Here is a 23899-nt window from a genome sequence, read left to right on the forward strand (position 1 = left end):
TCAAGAAAGGTTTTTACCTTCAGCTCCCCTTCCCTTTTGTTATTCTTCCCCTTGCATGTTCTCTTTCTTTCTATCAATTGTAGTTCTAACCCTTCCTTCCCTTTTGTTCCCATTGTCAACATCTTTAAAAATTGTTACTACTCCGGGTTTGTTTTTGTTTAAAATTTATTTTATTTAGCACATTGTTTTAGCATTTTTGTACACTACCTAGAAGGCTTGATTGGGCAGTATAAAAAATTTTAAATAAACTTGAAACATGAAATAAAGTTAAAAGGGGATAGATTCCGTACAAATGTAAGGAAGTTCTTCTTCACCCAGAGAGTGGTGGAAAACTGGAACGCTTTTCTGGAGGCTGTTATAGGGGAAAACACCCTCCAGGGATTCAAGACCAAGTTAGACAAGTTAGGGCATTGGTCTTTGACATAGGGGCCGCTGCGGGAGCGGACTGCTGGGCAAAATGGACCACTGGTCTGACCCAGCAGCAGCAATTCTTATGTTCTTATGTACCGCACCGGACATCCTGTTGGTCATATATAAATATATTGAAGAGCACGGGTCCAAGCACCAAACTCTGCAGCAGTCCACTCATGATGCTTTTCCAGTCCAAGTATTTACCCCCACTTTCTGTTTCCTATCCACCAGCTAGTTTGTAATCCATGTGAGTATTTCACCCTCGATTCTATGGCTTGCGATGTTTTGAAGTAGTCGTTCATGCGGAACCTTGTCGAACGCCTTCTGAAAATCCAGATATGCAATATCGACCGGGTCACCCTTGTCTATTACATTACATTACATTACATTAGGGACTTCTATTCCGCCTATACCTTGCAGTTCAAGGCGGATTACAAAAGAGCTAACTGGACATTTCCAGTGAAGTTACAACAGTTTTGGGTTTTTTGGGGTTTTTTTTTTGGTTTACTCCCTTGAAGAAGTGCAGCAAGTTTATCGAGCAAGATCTTCCTTTGCTGAATCCGTGCTGGCTGGTCCTCATCAGTTCGTATCCGTCAAGGTGATCAAGGATGCAGTCCTCATCAATGCCTCTACCATCTTTCCCGGTACAGAGGTCAGACTCAACGGTCTGTAGTTTCCCGGATCTCCCGTCAAATCTTTCTTGAAGATCGGCGTAACATTCGCCACATTCCAGTCTTTCGGAATCCTTCCCGATTTGATCGACAGATTAGCTATTAGTTGAAGTAATTCAGCTATAGCCCCTATCAGTTCCTTGATTATCCTTGGATGGATGCTATCCGATCCTGGGGATTTATCGTTTTTAAGCCTATCAATCTGCCTGCATACTAGAGGTCTGCATGGGAACGGGTATCGTGGGAATCCCGCGGGAATCCCCCCTAACCCATGGGACTCCCACGGGGACCCCCCTCTGGCTCACGGGACTCCCATAGGGATCCCCCTCTAGCCAATGGGACTCCCATGGGGATGGAAGGCTTTGGAAGCAGGTTCATCCATATAATATAATGGACATGTCAGCTTTAGTAAAAGAGCGGGTTTATAAGTTAATTACCTGAATAGAAAACAAAAAAACGGTTCCACCAAAGAGATTCCACAAGGAAAACAGCAGCGCAAACACAAAAGAAACTGTGGAATTGATGATCCTGTCAGAAGTAATTGCTGCTTTTTATGGGGATGGGCGGGGATGGAGGTAATTCCTTGCGGGGATGGGTGGGGACGGAGAGGATCCTGACGGGGTTGGGTGGGGACAGAGAGGATCCTGGCGGGGACGGGCGGTGATGGGTGGGATTTCTGTCCCCGCGCAACTCTCTACTGCATACCTCTTTTAAACTGACCATCAACCCTGTCAGTTTCCCGTCTTCATTTCCTGCATATAGCCTGTCGGCTTCCGGTATATTGTGTATATCATCTTCGGTAAATACAGACGCAAAAAAGTGTTCAGTTTGTTGATGATGGCTTTGTCCTCCTTGAGCACTCCCTTTATTCCATGGTCATCCAACGGCTCCACTGCTTTCTTTGTGGGTCGTTTCCCCTTAATATTTCGAAAGAACGGCTTGACATTTTTTGTGTCCTTGACTATTTTTTCCTCATAGTATCTTTGGCCCCTCTTACCGCCTTATGGCACCTGCTTTGATGATGTTTGTGCTTTTTCCAGTTTTCATCTGTTTTTGATCTTTTCCTTTCCTTAAGCGAAGTCTTCTTGTCTCTGAGCGCTTCCTTCCTTCACTGCTGTTTAATATCTTTGTAAGGGATCTGATCATCTGACTCAGGGACTTCGAGGCAAAATTACATTATTTGCTAATGACGCTAAACTATGCAACATTGTGGGCAGAGCAACAGAACCTGACAGCACAACCAGGCCCAACACTATGGAGCAGGACCTACTTTTACTGGAACAATGGTCCAGTACTTGGCAACTAAACTTTAATGCCAAAAAAATGTAAGGTAATGCATCTTGGAAGCGGAAATCCATGCAGAATATACACCTTGAACGGTGAAAACTTAACAAGAACTGTTGCAGAAAGGGACTTGGGAGTACTCATCCGGGAATATATGAAAGCTACTAATTAGGTGGAGAAAGCTTCAGAAAAGGCTAGACAAATGCTGGGTTGCATCAGAAGGAGCTTTATCAGCCGAAAGCCTGAAATCATACTGCCGTTATACAGATCCATGGTGAGACCACACCTGGAGTACTGTGCCCAGTTTTGGAGGCCACATTATCAAAAGGTTGTGAAGAGAATGGAGTCAATCCAGAGAATGGCCACTAGGATGGTCTCAGGACTTAAAGATCTCCCTTATGAAGAACGTCTGAGTAGACTGCAATTACATTCTCTCGAAGAGCGCAGAGATAGGAGACATGATAGAAACATTAAAATACATCACGGGCTGCATTGAAGTGGAGGAAGAAATCTTTTTCTTAAGGGTCCCACGGCGACAAGAGGGCATCTGCTAAAACTTAAGGGGGGAAGATTTCATTGTGACACCAGAAAGTACTTCTTCACCAAAAGAGTGATTGATCGATGGAATGGTCTTCCATGCCAGGTGGTCGAGGCCAGTAGCGTGCTCGACTTCAAGAGACGATGGGACAAACAGGTGGGGTTGCTACAGAGTTATGCTTAAAAGATGGATTTTCAAGAGAGGGAGGGTTCTTGAGTAGGCAGACTTGTTGGGCCGCCGACCCTTTTCTGCCGTCATACTCTATGTTTACAGTTCTTTTTGCTCTTGGATCCCTTGTTGATACGCAGTATATATAGATTTTGCGCCTCAGTGACTGTGTCCTTAAAAAGGGACCATGCTTGCTCTAGCGTTTTTACAGTGCTTATCTTCTTCTTAATCTTCTTCCCCACCACGAGTCTCATCCCTTCATAATTCCTTTTCGGAAGTTCAGTGTCATGGCTGTCATTCTGGATCGATGTTTCACCCCCTTGTCCAGGTTGAAGCAGATCATATTGTGATCACTGCTTCCCGGTGTCCCTTCTACTTCTACACCTTGCACTGGTCCTTGTAGTCCATTTAGAATTAAGTCCAGAATTGTATTTCCTCTCGTATTTTCCTTGACAAGTTGTTCCAGGAAGCAATTTCCTACAGTATCCAGGAACTTGGTCTCCCTACCACAGCCGGAGGTGCCTAGGTTCCAGTCTATCCCCGGATAGTTGAAATCACCCACAATAACTACGTTGCCTCCCTTGCAGTTGCATTTAATCTGGTCGGTAGTAGATGTCGATCTTCATTTCTGTTCCATTTGTTCCTGGAATTTTGATCCATAGAGACTCTAACTTATTTTTCGTTTTTGGCATGTTCTCTCCAGTAGACTCAATTCCCTCTTTGACGTATAGGGCAATACCCCCACATTTCTGACCCACTCTGTCTCTGCGGTATAGCTTGTATCCCAGTAGCACAGTGTCCCAGATGATTTCCTCGTTCCACCATGTTTCCATGGTGCCGATGATGTCAAGGTTATCTTTTTGTGCCATAGCTTCCAATTCCCCCATCTTATTCCTTAGGCTTCTTGCGTTAGTGTACATACACTTGAGTTTGCGGCCTGTTACTTTCTTGCATTTCTTTCCCTCTTGTGTCCCTTTCAATCCATCCAGTGAGTCTTCCCCGCTATCTTCCTGCATGGTATCCTCTGGGTATACCGGTTCCCAAACCATTGACTCTTGGTCAACTGTCGGCTTTCCCCTTCTTCCTAGTTTAAAAACTTCTCAATTCCTCTCTTGATGTTGCTTGCAAGTAGCCTTGTTCTGTCTCCGCTGAGGTGGAGTCCATCCTTCCTGAATAGCTTGCTCTTCCCCCAGAACATCGTCCAGTTGCTTCTTTGACTGGGTAACAAGAAAGTTGGACTTGGGAGAATCTTTGGACGTCGTGTACTTGGACTTCAGTAAAGCTTTTGACAGGTCCCACTCCGCAGGCTGCTAACCAAGATGGAATCGATGGGGTTAGGAGAGACACTAACTGCATGGGTCAATGATTGGCTGAGTGGCAGACTTCAGAGGGTGGTGGTTAATGGTACCCTCTCTAAAACATCGGAGGTGACCAGTGGAGTGCCGCAGGGCTCGGTCCTGGGTCCACTCCTTTTCAACATATTCATAGGGGATCTGACTCAAGGGCTTCAAGGTAAAATAACACTATTCACCGATGATGCCAAACTATGTAATATAGTAAGTGAATGCAGTTTACAGAATTATATGGCGCAGGACCTGCTTACATTGGAAAGTTGGTCCTCAACCTGGCAGCTAGGCTTCAATGCTAAGAAATGTAAGGTCATGCACCTCGGAAGCGGAAATCCATGCAGGACATACTTCTTGAACGGAGAAACTTTAACTAGGACTTCAGCAGAACGAGATTTAGGAGTAATCATCAGTGCAGACATGAAATCTGCCAATCAAGTAGAGAAGGCAAGGCAGATATTGGGTTGTATCAATAGAAGTTTCGTCAGCCGAAAGCCTGAAGTCATAATGCCGTTGTACAGAGCCATGGTGAGACCTCATCTGGAGTACTGTGTGCAATTCTGGAGGCCACATTGCAGTAAAGATGTGCGCAGAATTGAATCGGTTCAGCGGACGGCCACCAGGATGATCTCGGGGCTCAAGGGTCTCTCGTACAAAGAGAGACTGAACAAATTGCAGCTCTACACTCTCGAGGAACGTAGGGAGAGGGGAGGCATGATCGAAACATTTAAGTACCTCATGGGACGTGTCGAAGTGGAAGATGATATTTTCTTTCTCAAGGGACCCTCGGCCACAAGAGGGCACCCGCTCAAACTCAGGGGCGGAAAATTTCATGGCGACACCAGAAAGTATTTCTTCACGGAGAGAGTGGTTGATCATTGGAATAAGCTTCCAGTGCAGGTGATCGAGGCAGACAGCGTGCCAGACTTTAAGAATAAATGGGATACCCATGCGGGATCCCTACGAGGGTCAAGATAAGGAAATTGGGTCATTAGGGCATAGACAGGGGGTGGGTAAGCAGAGTGGGCAGACTTGATGGGCTGTAGCCCTTTTCTGCCGTCATCTTCTATGTTTCTATGAAGTGGAATCCTTCTTCCTCACACCAGCGCCTCATCCACGCATTGATTACTTGCAGCTCCATTTGCCTCTTCTCATCGGCCCTGGGTACTGGCAGGATCTCTGAGAACACTACCCTCAGTGTTCTGGTCTTCAGCTTCCTTGCTAGCATCCGGAACTGGTCCTTCAGTACTTCCCTGTTGTAGTTCCTGTTGCTCATGTTGTTTGTCCCCACATGGATCACCACCGCCGTATCTTCCTCTTCCACGCTGTCGATGATCCTGTAGATGCGGCTCGCTATATCTTCTATCTTGGCTCCCGGTAGGCAGGTCACCAACCAATCCTGTCTTCCTCCCACTATATGGCTGTCAACTTGTCTGATTTTGGAGTCCCCCACGACAATCACTGTCCTCTCTGTCTTCTCTTGTCTCTCCAGCCACAGGTCTGTGTCCCCGGTGTATGTCCATCTCTCCAGCCGTAGATCCGTGTCCTATGTGCACTTCCATCTTCCCTCAACCAAGTGTTGTCTTGCACCAGACTCATCTTCCTGTGGGTTCCCTCTCCTGTTTACAGGTGTTGCTGCTGTGTCACCCATTTCTTCCTTGTGGTTGTCCTCCAGGTGGTCCGTACTCATTGTGGGTGTATCTTGGCAGTTCCACTGTAGCTGGTGATTTTCCATGGCCTCCCTGTATGCCTCCTCGATGAACTTCTCTAACTCCCGGACTTCTTCCTCAATGGTTTCCTCTATCTTGAAGTTTTCTTCCTCTCTGTCCTCCTCCTCCACTGCTCGAAGTGCTTTTAGACTTAAGAACATAAGAATAGCCTTACTTGCTCATAAGAACACAAGAACATTAGAACATAAGAATTGCTGCTGCCGGATCAGACTGGTGGTCCATCGTGCCCAGCAGTCCGTTCACGTGGCAGCCCCCAGGTCAAAAAACAGTGCTCTAAAATGAGTCCAGCCTCACCTGTGTATGTCCCAGTTTAGCAGGAACTTGTCCAGCTTAGTCTTGAAACCCTGGAGGGTGTTATCCCCTACAGCAAACTCCGGAAGAATGTTCCAGCTCTCCACCACTCTCTGGTGAAGAAGAACTTCCTTACGTTTATATGGAATCTATCCCCTTTCAACTTTAGAGAGTGCCCTCTCGTTCTCCCTACCTTGGAGAGGGTGAACAACCTGTCTTTATCTACTGAGTCTATTCCGTTCAGTATTTTGAATGCTTCGATCATGTCTCCTTTCGGTCTCCTCTTTTCAAGGGAGAAGAGGCCCAGTTTCTTCAATCTCTCACTGTACGGCAACTCCTCCAGCCCCTTGACCATTTTAGTCGCTCTTCTCTGGACCCTTTCGAGTAGTGCCGTGCCTTTCTTCATGTACAGCGACCAGTGCTGGATGCAGTACTCCAGGTGAGGGCGCACCATGGCCCAGTACAGTGGCATGATAACCTTCTCCGATCTGTTCGTGATCCTCTTCTTTATCATTCTTAGCATTCTATTCACCTTTTTTGCTGCCGCAGCACATTATACATACAGCTTCATCGACTTGTCGATCAGAACTCCCAAGTCTCTTTCCTGGGAGGTCTTTCCAAGTACCACCCTGGATATCCTGTATTCGTGCATGATATTTTTGTTACCGACATGCATCACTTTGCACTTATCCACGTTGAACCTCATTTGCCAATAGTCCATGAAGCCCAGTAGTCCGTTCTCATGGTGGCCAATCCAGGTCACTAGTACCTAGCCCAAACCCAAGGAGTAGCAATATTCCATGCTACCGATACAGGTCAAGCAGTGGCTTCCCCCATCATTTTCTCAATAATAGACTATGGACTTTTCCTCCAGAAACTTGTCCAAACTTTAATGGATACTGCTGAATTTTGGTGCTGTACAGTTATAACTCACATATGTTTTATATTTTTATTTAAAAATATTATATACCATTTTACCAACTTCATGTTTCCACTGACATTATAACAAATACTACAAGTAACAGTCCTTCAGTCAACCTTCTCTGAAACTCAACTACCCAACCCTTAGTGCTCCTACATAACCCGAAACACTTAGCTCCCCACTGGTCCTGTCCCCCTGCACTCTTCAAAACCTCCATTCATCTCAGGAGAAGGTGAGGTTGTGAACTTTCTATGCTTTAAAAAGAAAAAATAATGAAAACATGTGACATGGCAGTGATGTAGGTGGTTATATTTATGGTGATAAAGCGCTGGTGGGTCTTTGTGTGGCTGTAGTGTGCATTGACCTAGTGTATCTGGATGTAGTGTGATCTAAGCAATACTGACAGCTACAGGCAGGTCAAGAGGGTTTCCAGTCCTTAAGACTTAAGCAGGACTCTGTAATGAGACAAAACAGCCCTCTCTTGCTTTTCAGAAAGCACACCTTTTTCTGCTTCGTGACCCCTCCCTAAATGTTAGGACTGAGCTTGGAAACTGGAAAGTCACAGACGCATGATTTTTCTCTTGTGTTAGACTCAATCTCTAGGTGCTCTCTTTTTCAGGTCATTGCTTCAGATGCAGACAGTGGCAGCTTCTCTTCCCTCACGTACTCTATCAGTTCTGGCATTGGAAGTCTGGTTCCGGTCCAATTCCACATCAACAAGCAGACGGGTGAGATTTGTACCATGCAGAATTTGGACCATGACGAAGGTCCTAAAAGCTACGATTTCACAGTCACTGCTGAGGATGGGGTGAGTAGTCTGGGCCATGCGTGGGGTACTAGCTTATGGTGGGATAAGGAGAACGGGGAGGGGGCAGGAAGAAGAGCAGAGAATGTGGGGTCTGAACATCATGGATTTTGGAAATTTCAAATCATATTGCATGATTGATTTTTAGAGTGTCACAGTTTGGCTTCAGAGTGTGTCTAAGTATGTTACAGTTTTGAGCATGTGTGATCACATTGATAATGGTTTCTGAGCTTATCTAAGTGTGTCTCAAGGTGGATTCTTAGCATGTAACAGTTTACATTACATTACGTGATTTCTATTCCACCATTACCTTGCGGTTCAAGGCGGATTACATAAGATTTACCAGGAGGTTACAAAAATTGTAACTTTACATAAGAATTGTCATAGGAATTACATATGAATTGTTGGGACTTGAGGTGATACATGTTGGATAATTAGAAACAGTTGGGTAATTAGAAAGTTTGGCTTCTAAGCATCTCTGTGTATATTTCACATGTTCTGAACAAGTCAAATGGGTTCTAAATCTATAACAAACTGGGTTTTGAATATGTCTAAATAATGAGGTTGTTGCATAAATGCTTTAGATTAAGATCCATGCATGAGAGCTTTGCTAAAATCTAAATACACCACATCTAGCGCACATCCTCTATCCAATTCTCTGGTCACCCAGTCAAAGAAATTGATCAGATTTGTCTGACAAGACCTACCTCTAGTGAATCCATGTTGCCTCTGGTCCTGTAATCCACAGGATTCCAGAAACGGGACCATTCTCTGTTAAAAAGCAGCGGTCCAAACACAGATCCCTGGGGAACCCCACTATTTACCCTTCTCCATTGAGATTATTGACCATTTAAACCAGCGGTCTCAAACTCAAACCCTTTGCAGGACCACATTTTGGATTTGTAGATATGTGGAGGGCTGCAGAAAAAAATAGTTAATGTCTTCAGTGTTCTCCCCAGAAAATTTTTCCAGCTGGGTGGGATGAAAAAGTAGCCAGGTGGGGCGGGACGGGGAGATTTGGTGTACACTATTTTTATTAGTTAATTATTATTATTTATTTTCCAATGCTCAGGTATCAGGTATTGTTGGCTGTTTTCTTTTAGCCTCTTGATCACAATTTAGGGGAAGCGTAAAAAGGTGGTTACACAAGTAGTGTATTATGTACTGACAAAGCAGCATTATCAACATCAGATGTTGATAATGTTGCTTTGTTCAGCACGTTATTCAGTGTGGAGAGGTCCGGGAAGCAGGAGGGAGGGGGGGGGGGTCAGTCAGCCCTAAAATTTGCAATTTTTTTCCATATTGGCAGGCAGGCTCTGCCCCTAACTCCAGCAAATATTGAGGGAGAAGTGTACTATGGGATGTATACTAGCTGGTCCAGGTGATTTGCTGCTCTTTAGCCTGTCAAATTGCCTCCAGGCTTTCAGAGATTTGTTTCAGTTCCTATGACTCATCACGTAATGCAACAGACTGAAAAACTTTACCCTGGCAGATAGGAGATTCTTTTTCCCAACTCTCCATTCCACTCCTTAGACCTTCTTTGCACATCCACCTCAAATGCTCTCTCCTTTCCCACAGCCCTCTCCTTAGACATAACCCATCTACCAACTCACATCCTGCTGCATACCTCTACACACTAGCACCTTTTTTGTCCCTAACACATACCTAGCCCATCTCCACTCTACTGCTGCCCCAGAAACCTAATGTATAAATAAGAACAGCCATATTAGGTCAAACCAATGGACCATCTAGCCCAGTATACTTTTTCCAACAGTGGCCAATCCAGGTCACAAGTACCTGGTAGAAACCCAAATAGCAGTAATATTCTATGCAGTTGCTTCCCCCAGGTCTATCTCTATAGCACACTATGGACCTTTCCTCCAGGAACTTGTCCAAACCTTTTCTAAACCCATCTACATTAACTACTGTTAACTCATCCTCTGACAATAAGAACATAAGAAGTTGCCTCCACTGAGACAGACCAGAGGTCCATCATGCTCAGCGGTCCACTCCCGCGGCGGCCCATCAGGCTTATTGCCTGAACAGTGATCCCCGACTAATTTTATAACTTACCTCTAATCCTATCCCTATAACCTACTTCTACTCCTATCTGTACCCCTCAATCCCTTTGTCCTCCAGGTACCTATCCAAACCTTCTTTGAAGCCCTGTAGCATGTTCCTGCTTATCACATCCTCCGGTAAACATAGAAACATAGAAATAGACGGCAGATAAGGGCCACGGCCCATCTAATCTGCCCACCCTAATGTCCCTCCCCTACCTTTGCCCTGTGAATAGATCCCATGTGCCGATCCCATTTGGACTTAAAATCAGGCACGCTGCTGGCCTCAATCACCTGTAGTGGAAGACTATTCCAGCGATCAACCACTCTTTCAGTGAAAAAGAACTTCCTGGTATCACCTCGTAGTTTCCCGCCCCTGATTTTCCACGGATGCCCTCTTGTTGTCGTGGGACCCTTGAAAAAGAAGATATCTTCCTCCGCCTCGATGCGGCCCGTAAGATACTTGAACGTCTCGATCATGTCTCCCCTCTCCCTGCGCTCCTCGAGCGAGTATAGCTGTAATTTGTCAAGCCGTTCTTCGTATGGAAGATCCTTGAGTCCCGAGACCATCCAGGTGGCCATTCTCTGCACCGATTCCAGTCTCAGCACATCCTTGCGATAATGCGGCCTCCAGAATTGCACACAATATTAGTAACTTTGAGTTTACGCCCAGCAGTGTCTACGGTGAGCTGTCAAAGCTCAAGGTTAACAAAGCAATGGGGCCGGACAACCTGCACCCCAGGGTGCTTAGGGAGCTGAGTGGTGTCTTGGCGGAGCCACTGTCCGCGCTCTTCAACCTCTCCCTTAGTACAGGCAGCGTCCCGTTGGACTGGAGGACGGCTAACGTCATTCCACTCCACAAGAAAGGCTCAAAGATGGAGACAGCAAACTACAGACCAGTGAGTCTAACATCGATAGTGAGCAAACTAATGGAAACTCTAATCAAACACCAATTAGATAAGATCCTGGATGAGGAGAATCTACGGGATCCCCGACAACATGGATTTACTAAGGGGAGATCCTGCCAATCCAACCTGATCAGCTTCTTTGACTGGGTAACGGGGAAGCTGGATATTGGGGAGTCCCTGGACATCGTGTACCTGGACTTTAGCAAAGCATTCGATAGCGTACCACACCGCAGGTTACTGAGCAAGATGAGTTCTATAGGATTAGGTAACACATTGACGAAATGGGTTGGGAGCTGGCTTGGAGGTAGGCTCCAAAGGGTGGTGGTGAACGGCACCCCCTCCGAAATGACGGAGGTGATTAGTGGAGTACCACAGGGCTCAGTCTTGGGCCCAATCCTATTCAACATCTTTATAAGAGACTTGGCAGAAGGGCTTCGAGGTAAAATAACATTATTCGCCGATGACGCCAAACTGAGTAATGTAGTGGGCAAATGCACAACAGACGAAGATTCAGTGCCCGACAACATGATGCACGACTTACTCCTACTGGAGCGATGGTCTAGGACATGGCAACTAAACTTCAATGCCAAAAAATGCAAAGTTATGCACCTGGGCAGCCAGAATCCATGCAAGTCTTATACCCTTAATGGTGAGATCCTAGCAAAAACGGTAGCAGAACAAGACTTGGGGGTAATCGTCAGTGAGGACATGAAGTCTGTCAATCAAGTGGAGCAGGCTTCGTCCAAGGCAAGACAAATCATGGGCTGCATACGAAGGGGTTTCGTCAGTCGTAAGGCGGAAGTCATTATGCCATTGTATAGATCCATGGTGAGGCCCCACCTGGAGTACTGTGTGCAATTCTGGAGGCCGCATTATCGCAAGGATGTGCTGAGACTGGAGTCGGTGCAAAGAATGGCCACCCGGATGGTCTCGGGACTTAAGGATCTACCATACGAAAAACAGCTTGACAAATTGCAGCTATACTCGCTCGAGGAGCGCAGAGAGAGGGGGGACATGATCGAGACGTTCAAGTATCTTACGGGCCGCATCGAGGCGGAGGAAGATATCTTCTTTTTCAAGGGTCCCACGACAACAAGAGGGCATCCGTTGAAAATCAGGGGCGGGAAACTACGAGGTGACACCAGGAAATTCTTTTTCACTGAAAGAGTGGTTGATCGCTGGAATAGTCTTCCACTACAGGTGATTGAGGCCAGCAGCGTGCCTGATTTTAAGGCCAAATGGGATCGGCACATGGAATCTATTCACAGGGCAAAGGTAGGGGAGGTACATTAAGGTGGGCAGACTAGATGGGCCGTGGGCCCTTATCTGCCGTCTATTTCTATGTTTCTATGTTTCTATATTCCAGGTGGGGCCTCACCATGGATCTATACAATGGCATAATGACTTCCACCTTACGACTGACGAAACCCCTTCGTATGCAGCCCATGATTTGTCTTGCCTTGGTCGAAGCCTGTTCCACTTGATTGGCAGACTTCATGTTTTCACTGACGATTACCCCCAAGTCTCGTTCTGCTACTGTTTTTGCTAGGATCTCGCCATTAAGGGTATAAGACTTGCATGGATTTTGGCTGCCCAGGTGCATAACTTTACATTTTTTGGCATTGAAGTTGAGTTGCCATGTCCTAGACCATCGCTCCAGTAGGAGTAGGTTGTGTATCATGTTGTCGGGCATTGAATCTTCGTCTGTTGTGCATTTGCCCACTACATTACTTAGTTTGGCGTCATCGGCGAATAATGTAATGTAGTGGGCAAATGCACAACAGACAAAGATTCAATGCCCGACAATATGATGCACGACCTACTCTTACGGTAGCGCGTTCCATGTATCCACCACCCTCTGGGTGAAAAAGAACTTCCTGGCGTTTGTTCTAAACCTTTCCCCTTTCAATTTCTCTGAGTGCCCCCTTGTACTTGTGGTTCCCCATAATTTAAAAAATCTGTCCCTGTCTACTTTTTCTATGCCCTTCATGATCTTGAAGGTTTCTATCATGTCTCCTCTAAGTCTCCGCTTTTCCAGGGAGAAAAGCCCCAGCTTTTTCAGTCTGTCAGTATATGAGAGGTCCTCCATACCCTTTATTAGCCTAGTTGTTCTTCTCTGGACTCTCTCAAGTACCGCCATGTCCTTCTTGAGGTACAGCGACCAGTACTGGACACAGTACTCCAGGTGCGGGTGCACCAATGCACGATACAGTGGCAGGATGACTTCCTTCATCCTGGCCGTGATACCCTTCTTAATGATACCCAACATTTTGTTTGCCTTCCTTGAGGCTGTGGCGCACTGCGCCGACTTCTTTAATGTTGTGTCTACCATCACTCCCAGGTCTCTTTCAAGGTTGCTCACCCCTAGCGGTGATCCCCCCATTTTGTAAGTGAACATCGGGTTCTTTTTCCCTACATGCATGACCTTGCATTTCCCTATGTTGAAGCTCATTTGCCACTTTTTGGCCCACTCTTCCAGCGTTGTCAGATCTTTTTGGAGAACTTCGCAGTCCTCCGTGTTTTTGACCCTGCTGTATAGTTTGGTGTCGTCTGCAAATTTAATGACCTCACATTTTGTTCCCGCCTCCAGGTCGTTAATGAATATGTTGAACAGGAGCGGTCCCAGCACCGACCCCTGTGGAACTCTGCTCGTGACCCATTGCCAGTCTGAGTAATGGCCCTTTACTCCAACCCTCTGTTTCCTGTCCGCCAGCCAGTTTTTGATCCATCGGTGGACCTCCCCTTGCACCCCGTGGTTCCATAGCTTCCTTAGCAGTCTTTCGTGTGGCACCTTGTCGAAGGCTTTTTGGAAGTCAAGGTAAATGATGTCTATAGATTCCCCTTTATCCACCTGGCTATTTACTCCCTCAAAGAAGTGTAATAAGTTCGTGAGGCATGACCTGCCCTTGCAGAAACCATGCTGGCTCGACTTTAGCTGCCCATTGTTTTCGATGTGTTCCCAGATGCTGTCTTTAATCAGCGCTTCCATCATCTTTCCCAGGACTGAGGTCAAGCTCACCGGTCTGTAGTTTCCTGGGTCTCCCCTTGAGCCTTTCTTGAAGATGGGCGTGACATTTGCTATTTTCCAGTCCTCCGGAATCTCTCCAGTTTTTAAGGATAGGTTGCATATTTGTCGAAGTGGCTCAGCCAGGAAGTTCTTTTTCACACAGAGGGTGGTAGATACATGGAACGCGCTACCAGAGGATGTGATAAACAGGAGCATGCTACAGGGGTTCAAAGAAGCTTTGGATAGGTACTTCGAAGACAAAGGGATTGAGGGATACAGGTAAGAGTAGAGGTAGATTATAGGGATGGGATTAGAGGTAAGTTACAAAATTAATCAGGGACCACTGTTCAGGCACTAGGCCTGATGGGCCGCCACGGGAGTGGACCGCTGAGCAGGATGGACCTCTGGTCTGACTCAGCGGGGGCAACTTCTTATGTTCTTATGTTCCTTGAGTACCCTTGGGTGAATGCCGTCCGGACCTGGCGATTTGTCGCTCTTTAGCCTGTCTATCTGCCTGAGGACATCTACCTTGCTCACCTCTAGTTGGACCAGATTTTCATCCTGATCTCCTTTTACGATCTCTTCGGGTTCCGGAATGTTAGTTGTGTCCTCCCTCGTGAAAACTGACGTGAAGAACTCATTTAACCTGTCAGCTATCTCCTTTTCCTCTTTTACCACTCCCTTTCTGTCTCCATCATCCAAGGGTCCCACTTCCTCCCTTGCTGGTTGCTTCCCCTTAACGTACCTGAAGAATGATTTGAAGTTTGTTGCTTCCCCCGCCAGTCTCTCTTCATATTCTCTTTTTGCTTTCCTAACCACTCGGTGACACTCCTTTTGGTGTTTTTTATGCTTCTTTTGGTTGTCATCTGTTTGGTCCTTTTTCCATTTTTTGAACGATGCTTTCTTGCCACTTATCGCCTTTTTCACTGCATTTGTTATCCACACTGGGTTTTTTGTTCTATTTTTTTTTGCACCTTTTCCTGAACTTGGGGATGCACAGGTTCTGTGCTTCGTGCACCGTGCCCTTGAGTAGGGTCGAGGCTTTTTTTACGGACTCCATCTTCCTTGTGTCGTCGTTGAGCTTCTTTCCCACCATATTCCTCATGGCCTCATAATTCCCTTTTTTGAAGTTGAGTGCCGTCGTTGTAGTTCTTTTCACCTTGGATGTTCCAAATTCTAGTTTGTACTGGATCGTGTTGTGATCGCTGTTTCCTAGTGGGGCTAGTACCGCCACCTCCAGAATTCCAGAGCTTAATTATTCTTTGAATGAAAAACATATTTCCTCTTATTTGTTTTAAAAGTATTTCCATCCATGTCCCCTCCTCTCCCTGTGGGCCTAGTATACAAGGCCCCTCCCCTTCCTGTGGGCCTAGCATCCATGTCCCTACCTCTCCCCCCACCTGCGGTTTAGCGTCCATGTCCCCACCACTCCTCCATGCAGATCTGGCCTCTCTCCTGTCGACCCCCCCTCCCCCATGATAGCTGACATACTTGCGGGCTTCCCAAGGCAGCAGTAACAGTAGTGGCAAGCCGGCAGAGGCAGTGCTGTGAAGTGGCTGCTGGGCTTTCCTTCTGCCACTTCATCCATCTACAAGAAGTGACGCAGCAGAGGGAAGGCCCTGGTAGGGCTGGTTGCAAACAGCCTGGTTATAGCGCTTTCTCTGCCAGAAGCTTCTTTAGGAGGCTCGCAGGTATGTCGGCTCTCAGAGGGGGGGAGGGGGTTCAGTCGGTCAGTCGAAGATTTGGTCAGGGCAGAACAGAAGGTCTGTGCAGAATTCTATGCGAATGGAAAATTCTGTGCTGTGCAGTTGCACAGAATTCCACTAGGAGTATTCTTTGAACCTTTGCTAATTACGCTTTATCTTTATTGAGATAGGACAACCAGGACCAAAACGCAATACTCAAGGTGAGGTCACACCATACAGCAGTACAGAGACCTTATAATATTCTCTGTCTTATTTGCCATCCCTTTCCTTAGTAGTACATAGCATCCTAGCTGCCCCATTTCACAAACTAACCCACATACATTATCCTAAATACCCTCTACACATGCTCCTGCTCCAGATTCCCATATCCAAGTTCCATACATACACTCACCCTTTCGCTCTCTAAAGCATTGAAAACAGGACAGTCTTCACTCTATAACAAGCAATATGGCACTATAAGGGCCCCATCTTAATTTTAGCCCTAAATGCCCATTTAATTAAAGCAATATCACCGGCAGTAAAAACTCATTTCCTAGTAACTAGAAAACTCAGCACATGCAAAGAAGTCAACATTGACAGAACTCCACAAACAAAACGCAAAAAAAAAAAAAAAACTAAACAAAAGAAACAGCGGCTTCACTATGGTAGAAAATTAAATCATTCCCAAACATTTCTTTTGTGAGTTCAAGTTGCCAATCCAAACCTAAAAAATGGGCTCTTGACAGTTTGTTCAACCCATGCTAAGGCATCATGAATACAAACTTACTTAAAATATCACGCAATTAACAAGTTGGTTTTAACCATTAAGGCAATAAAGTGACGGGAAGAGGTGATGCAGGCACCTTGAAGAAGCAGCATGACAGTGAACCGAGATTAGGCCTCAATTCAGTAAAGAGAGGAGGGTTGGAATAGTCACAAAGTTAAGAGACCTTCTTCTCAGGCTCATCGCTCCCAGGGCCGCCGAAAAATGCGCCTGCGGACAGTCCACTGACTTGGAAGGCACACTTACAGTTTAACTTATTTTGTCTACCAGGAACCGGGGACAAGTCTCGGGAAAGACAACGCGACTCCATCTTCCCCTGTTGAAGTGGTCTTGCTCGGAGCGCCCACTTAATCCAAAACCAGACAAAAGCAACCGAATTATACATAAAACCCAAATTAAAAAACTAAAAAAGCCTAAAATACAAACTGTGCCAGTATGTATTGCCACGAGAATGTATAATAAAAAATGGGGAGTTAGCAAAGCGAAACTGAATGTGTCAAAGGTTAGCCTAGGAGAAAATGCCTAAAAATGAACAATGAGGTTGGCCTCTCTGAGGGACCATGGCCAGACTGCCAAGACTAGGGAGGGTACTAGATACCTATAGATAAGACTGCAAAAACGTAAAATCAAACATCTATGCTAAAAGAAAAGATAAAAAAAATGAACCAGTTGGTCTCAAAATAAAACAGCTAGGCTAAAAATGATAAATATAAATAAAAAAACAAGAAATGTAACTAAAAATAAAAACTGCCAGATCTCTTATGGTGAGACACCAGAGAAATCAGTCAAGAATGGTTAAGAAGGCTAGTGTGAGAAATCATACGTCAGAGGAAAAGTGCATTGAAGAAATTGGTTAAAATGCAAAAAGCACAAAACAGGATGCCAGTCTAAAATCAGAGGCGTGGAGTGGCAAAGGCTAACGGACTGCCGAAGGGAAGCAAAATGAACAAAACCTCAACTACCGAAAAATCAAAATTATAAACAAATTATGAACAGGAGAAACTCCGACAAGCACGGAGGAACAAGGTCTACAAAAACCCTCCAAATATAAATGCATTAAGAAAAGTACTTACTAAATATAGTACTGACTGCAGTTCTGAGTGAATGGAAGATGCCGCAGGAAAGTAAAAGTATAAAAAAACGGGTGGATGATTCTTATTCGTCCAAACACGTGTACTGCTTTCTAAGGGTGAACATAGTGAAAAACCGCTAACTAAAGAAAGCCTATAGATCGTGGGAAGAAACGTAAGAGGCACTGAAGGAGGATATGAGGATGAATCTCATTAGTCTAAAATTTTAAACTTACTGAGAGAGCCATTGAAGATAATGTACATGAATTAGAACATTATCTTCAATGGCTCTCTCAGTATGTTCAAGTACTTTCCTCTGTTTCTATGTTCTTATTTTCTGGCCGGCTCCCTTGCTGCAGTCATCTGCGGGCGGTGTCGGCTCCTCGCACGCGATTCACAGCCGATTCGGAAGCCTTCTCTCTGACGTCGGTACGTCAGAGGGAACGCTTCTGAATCAGCTGTGAATTGTGTGCGAGGAGCCGACACCGCTTGCAGACGACTGCAGCAAGGGAGCCGGCCAGAAAACTACCCACTGGAGGAAGGGAAAAGCTGGGCCACCTAAAACAACTTGTTGGGCCGCGGGTTGGACACCCCTGGAGTAGAGGCAGGAAAGAGGATTGGTGTGCGGCTTCGATGCTGGTAGTGCGATGAGTGGGACTGTTTGTAGATCTGCAGATGCAAGATGACAGCCGGGGCTCACCTAAATTAGCTGGGCGGAGCGCCCAGCTAAAACACACTAGGGAGAACACTGGTCTTATTAAAGAAATGACAACTTTGCATGAGGTAAAACTCATTATAGTTTATAAATCTTTTCTTAATTGCTTCTGATAATTTCAGCTATACACAGCGGAAAGCAGTGCAACATGCAGAAAGTGAAGTTTAGATAGTTTTTCACTTTCTGTATATTGCACTGCTTTCCGCTGTGTATAGCTGAAATTATCAGAAGTAATTAAGGAAAGATTTATAAACTATAAAGAGTTTTACCTCATGCAAAATTGTGATTTAGATTCTAACCTAAAGTATCAATTGCAAGAGACAACATTTTGGTGTAGTCCTCTAGGCTTTTTTGTAGAGGTGAGAATCAATATCAGACTTGTGCCTGGAAAACTTGTGCCTTAAGTGTCTGGTGGTCGCTTCCTCAACTGCCTTCAGCTCTCACCTCCTCCAGCATTGGACACAACCGTCATCTTACATTAAGCAGTCACTGCCAGGAGAGGTGCCGAATTTTGCGAGAGTTCACGAGATTATGTACACACGCACAAGCTGCACTGCCTCCAATGGTTACCTTATGTTCTGGAACATTGTCTGCTACACTGCTGTAATCTCATGCAAGTGCTTTCCTGCGTCTGTATGCGATTGTCCTCTCCATTCCACCTCACAATTGCGTACAGACTCAGGAATGCGCTTGTGTGAGGTTACAGCAATGAGGCGGGCAATGTTCCAGAACAATGGTAACATACCGAGGGCCTCAAAATAGTACCTGGCGGGCCGTGAGTTTGAGACCATTGATTTAAACCCACTCTCTATTTTCTGTCTTTCAACCAGTTCTCAATCCATAAAAGGACATGACCTCCTATCCCATTACTTTATGCTCCCGGGCGACTGTCGGCTTTCCCCCACATCTCAGTTTAAAACTGTTCTATCTCCTTTTTAAACATTAGTGCCAGCAGCCTGGTTTCCTCCTGGTTAAGGTGGACTCCATCCTTTCGAAACGAGTTCCCCCTTCCCCTTTTCCCAGAAGGTTCCCAGTTCCTAACAAATCTAAATCCCTCATCCCTGCACCATCGTCTCAACCATGCATTGAGACTTCGGAGCTCTACCTGCCTCTTGGATCCTGTATGTGGAACTGGGAGTATTTCTGAAAATGCTACCCTGGAGGATCTGGATTTCAGCTTTCTACCTAAGAGCCTAAATTTGGCTTCCAGAACCTCCCTCCCACATTTTCCTATGTCATTGGTACCTACATATACCAAGACAGCTGGTTCCTCCCCAGCACTATCTAAAATCCTATCTATGTGACGTGTGAGGCCTGCCACCTTTGCACCAGGCAAGCAAGTGACCAGGCGATCCTCCTGCTCAACAGCCACCCAGCTATCTACATGCCTAATGATCGAATCACCAACTACAAAAGCTGTCTTAACTTTTCCCTCCTGGGTAGAAGCCCCTGGAGACACATCCTCGGTGCAAGAAGATATTGCATCCCCTGGTGGGCAGGTCCTAGCTACAGAATTATTTCCTACTTCACCAGGGTGATGCTCTCCTTCTAGAAAACCTCTCTGCTCCAAGGCAGCACAGGGGCTACTAGACTGGAGGTGGGACTTCTCTACAACATCCCTGTAGGTCTCCTCTATATACTTCTCTGTCTTCCTCAGCTCCTCCAAGTCTGCCACTCTAGTCTCAAGGGAGCATACTTGTTCTCTGAGAGCTAGGAGCTCTTTGCAGCGAGCACACACATATAACTTCTTGCCAACCGGGAGAAAATCATACATGTGACACTCAAAGCAAAAGACTGGATAGCAACCCTCATGCTGCTGGACTACTGTCTGCATCTAGTTATTGAGCTGATTAATTAATTAACATCATATTAGACTAGTATAAAGAGCCTTAGGATTTTATTCTGTGCTTTATTTAGTGTTTTTTTCTTAAATAGTCTTAGGGTTATATTGTTTGCTTATTTACTGTTTGATTCTCTACAGGTAATGAAATATAAAGAGTTCTTTTGTTGTCCTAATTAGAATCATTGACAATAAATTAAGACTATAAGTATAGAAATGAGCTAGGGGTGGGCAGGAGAGGGGAGGGTGGGAGGGAATGGAGACTAAGCCAGACCCTGCTGTGCCTGCCAGAAACTGTCTCTAGCAGCAGGTTCAAGCTTACAAAACTGGAGAACTATAAAAGGCTATTATTCTATAGAGACTAGCTAAGTAAAGTTTGCTCTTTTAAGATCTAAACTGTCTACAGAAGGGAACCTACAACTGAGCTTTTCTCCCCAAATCTATCAAAGCTCAGAGCAAAATAATGTATACTTACCCAAGAATGTCCTCTTCCCTCTTTCTCTCTTCTCGAAACAATTGTATATATGTAGACCATTTTGAACGTGTAACCACCAAAAGGTGGTATACAAGTCCCTTTCCCCTATACTGAGGCTCTTGTTCACACTGCTGCACTGGCTATTGGTCTGCTCTGTTGGATTGTATTGAAACTGAACAGGGAACACTTCCATCTGAGTGACTGACTCCAGGATTCATTTTCTCTGCAGGGAGGACTGAACTCCATGGCCTATGTAAAAGTGTTTCTGGATGACATAAATGACAATTGCCCTGTGTTTTATCCTGTGGAGTATGCAGTCAGTCTCAGCACACAAAGCATGCCTGGGACGTCAGTCATCACAGTAACGGCATATGACAAGGATGAAGGCCTCAACGGCAAAGTGACCTATCGAATTGTCTCTGGGAATAACCCTCCACTTTTCACTTTAAACAAAGAAACAGGTAAGATAATGTGTTCTGTGCAAGCAAGAGAAGGAAAGAAGGGGAAGTGGGTTGGCTCGAGCTGTCTCTTCCCCTCACCCTTCCTTTTTTAGGGTCGGGGAGATTTGTTCTCCTACATTGTGCATGCAAGCAGAGGGAAGGGATGTATCGTATTAGTGCACACAAGGAGAACGGAGCAGGTCTGAGAAGGATAAGAGTGCTTATTAATGTCATGTGAGAAGACTTTTGTCTGTTTATTTATAATATTGACCACTTTTCCCAGTAAAGCTGCAAAGTACTTTAGAGTAACATTCAAAAACATGAAATTAAAATAACAGATAACATCTATACATGCCATCCACATTCATAAACTGCTACAAAAACCAGGATCTGCAAATCTTTCAAAAAGGAAGCAATTCCTTGGGCAGCTTATATTTCCAAAGAGCAGAGCCTGTTGAAGAATTGCACTGAGCTCACTTTCTGGTTTCCATTATAGCTCACACTGCTAGGAACTGCCAAGTGGGATTGCCTGGGCCCAGGGTAAGTCCCTACTAGGGGCAATAGGTGGCATTCCGATTCAGCAGAATACGATGGCACCATTTCCTAGAGAAGATTCAAGATCTTAAATTCAAATCTCTGCTGAACAGGCAGCCAGAGCAAGGCCTTCAGCACTGGGAAAGTAGATCATGCACCTTCTTACTGGCTTTATTGTTCTCTTTGGGATTTGATATACCATCTTTCTGTAGCTACAATCAAAATGGTTTATATATTATAGACAGGTGGAGGGTTAAGTGACTTGCCCAGGGTCACACAGAGCTGCAATGGGAATTGAACCCAATTCTCCGGGGTCTCAGCTCACTGAACCAACCATTAGGGCCTACTCCTCCATGCCAGTAAAATACATTATCCCAGGACAAGCAGGCAGCATATTCTCAACATGTGGGTGACGTCATCCACGGAGCCCCGTCGCGGACAGCTTTTCAAGCAAACTTGATTGAAGATCTCAAGTTTGCTAGTACTGCCCACGCATGCGTGCCTTCCTGCTCCACTAGAGGGCGCATCCCCTCCTCATGATCTTCAGTTCTTAGTTTTCCGTGGATCCAGAAAGCCCTGTCTCTCTTCTCTGCGATTTCTAAGTGCCTTTCTAATACCGCGGCTTTCTTGTTTTCATACGGCTGTTTCTAACGCTGTGCACATTGTTAATTGTTTCCTTTTCCTTAATTTTCGGTTTTGTTTTTCGGTTCGGCGACCAGGAGCTCCTGGTTCGCCGTGGCCGCTTGACCTTGAGTGGCTGCGGACGTCTAAACTTATGTCCCGGCCTCTCATCGGGTTTAAGAAGTGCTCTCAGTGCGGGCGGGTTATCTCCATCACTGACCCGCACCGCTGGTGTATCCTGTGTCTGGGTGCTGATCACCTGACGGATTCCTGTCCTCGCTGCGCCATGCTTCAATCTCAGGCTCTTCGGCGGTGTATGGCCAGGATTGCAGAGCTTTTTGCTATGGAAGCCGCTCTTGCTTCGACTCCGGTCTCGGCCTCGACCTCGGTCTCAACGTCAGCCTCGAAGACCTCGCCCCGGGCAAGTCTCCCTCGACCTCGAAGGCCTCGGCAGCCTCAGCCTCGAAGACCTTGGCTCCGGGTAAGTCCCCTCTTCCTCCTTCAGGTTCAGCTCAGCTACCGAAAAAGCCTCCTCGGAGTCCTCGACGAGACCATCCTCCAAGTGTGCTTCCACCATACGTTAATACTCATCCTCGAGGTCGCCCTCGGTGGAACGCACTGCTGCACCTGCCCGGCCGAATATGATCAAGGTGCCGATAGTTGAGTAGGTACTGAAGGCTATCATCTCCTCGGCGTTGGCTCAGCTTGCTCCAGCCTCGACCTCGCGCGCTGTGGACTGGCCTCAGCATCGCGTCGAGGTTTCTCGAGGCAAGGCATGTCGATCTCGGCGTCTGTCCTCGTCTGATTCCTCGCCTCTTCCATCGAGGCACGTTTCTCTCTCGGGCCGACCTCGGTCAAGGCACCGGTCGAGGCGCCTTGCGAAGCATCCACAGGACTCCCCCCCCCCCCCCGATGCACTACTAGCTCCTTTAAGACCTCGGACCTCACTCTGTCCAATCCGAGTCTGTTGAGGTCGCCGGTCCGGTTGGATTCCCCGATCCAGGAGGAGCCTATCTCGAGGGACCCGGACTTGTTTTCCCGAGGCTTGTCTTCGGGCCGGGGTTCTCCGGGGCACCGTCCTCGGACCTCGATGGTCCATGCCTCCCGGTCCTCCCCTCCGGGGACATCGAGGCGCAAGCTCTCGTCGACGCCTCCTCGTTCTTTCGATTGGCGTGGCTCCGCATTGTCAATATGGACCCGAACCTGCAGGACAGGTTGTCCAATCTTCCATGTCTGGGAAATGAGTTGTTCGATGATTCCATCGAGGCTGTCACGAAGCGCCTCTCCGAACACGAATGCTCTTCCCTGGTTCAGGCCAAGGCGAAACACGCTCCGCCCAAGACCTACCGGCTGCCTCCCCGGTGGTATCCACAGAAGTCTACGCTGGTGTTTTCTCGCCCTCCGCCTCGTCGGCTGCAGCAGCAGAGGGCTCCCCCTAAGCCACAGACCCCCACTGCACCTAAGCAGCAGCCGTCCTTTTGACTGGCCCGGCGGGAGGGGGCTGGTCCCTTCCGCCTTGGGAATTCCCCTTTTACCCATCGGGGATGTCTCCGCGCCTTTTATCATCGTTGGGTGGAGAGCACTCTTGGGTCCT

General features: G+C 46.4%; 1 protein-coding gene across 2 annotated transcripts in view; it reads left to right on the forward strand.

The window, feature by feature from the left end:
- Positions 1-23899, forward strand: part of DCHS1 (dachsous cadherin-related 1) — a 309730-nt gene that overhangs the window by 158083 nt on the left and 127748 nt on the right. For both annotated transcript variants that reach the window (XM_033949396.1, XM_033949395.1), the window contains exons 3-4: positions 7981-8169; positions 20940-21171. In XM_033949396.1, the coding sequence (XP_033805287.1) occupies positions 7981-8169; positions 20940-21171 (421 nt within the window). The remainder of the gene's footprint in view (positions 1-7980; positions 8170-20939; positions 21172-23899) is intronic.

This window comes from Geotrypetes seraphini, chromosome 6, assembly GCF_902459505.1.
Source record: "Geotrypetes seraphini chromosome 6, aGeoSer1.1, whole genome shotgun sequence".
NCBI lineage: Eukaryota > Metazoa > Chordata > Amphibia > Gymnophiona > Dermophiidae > Geotrypetes > Geotrypetes seraphini.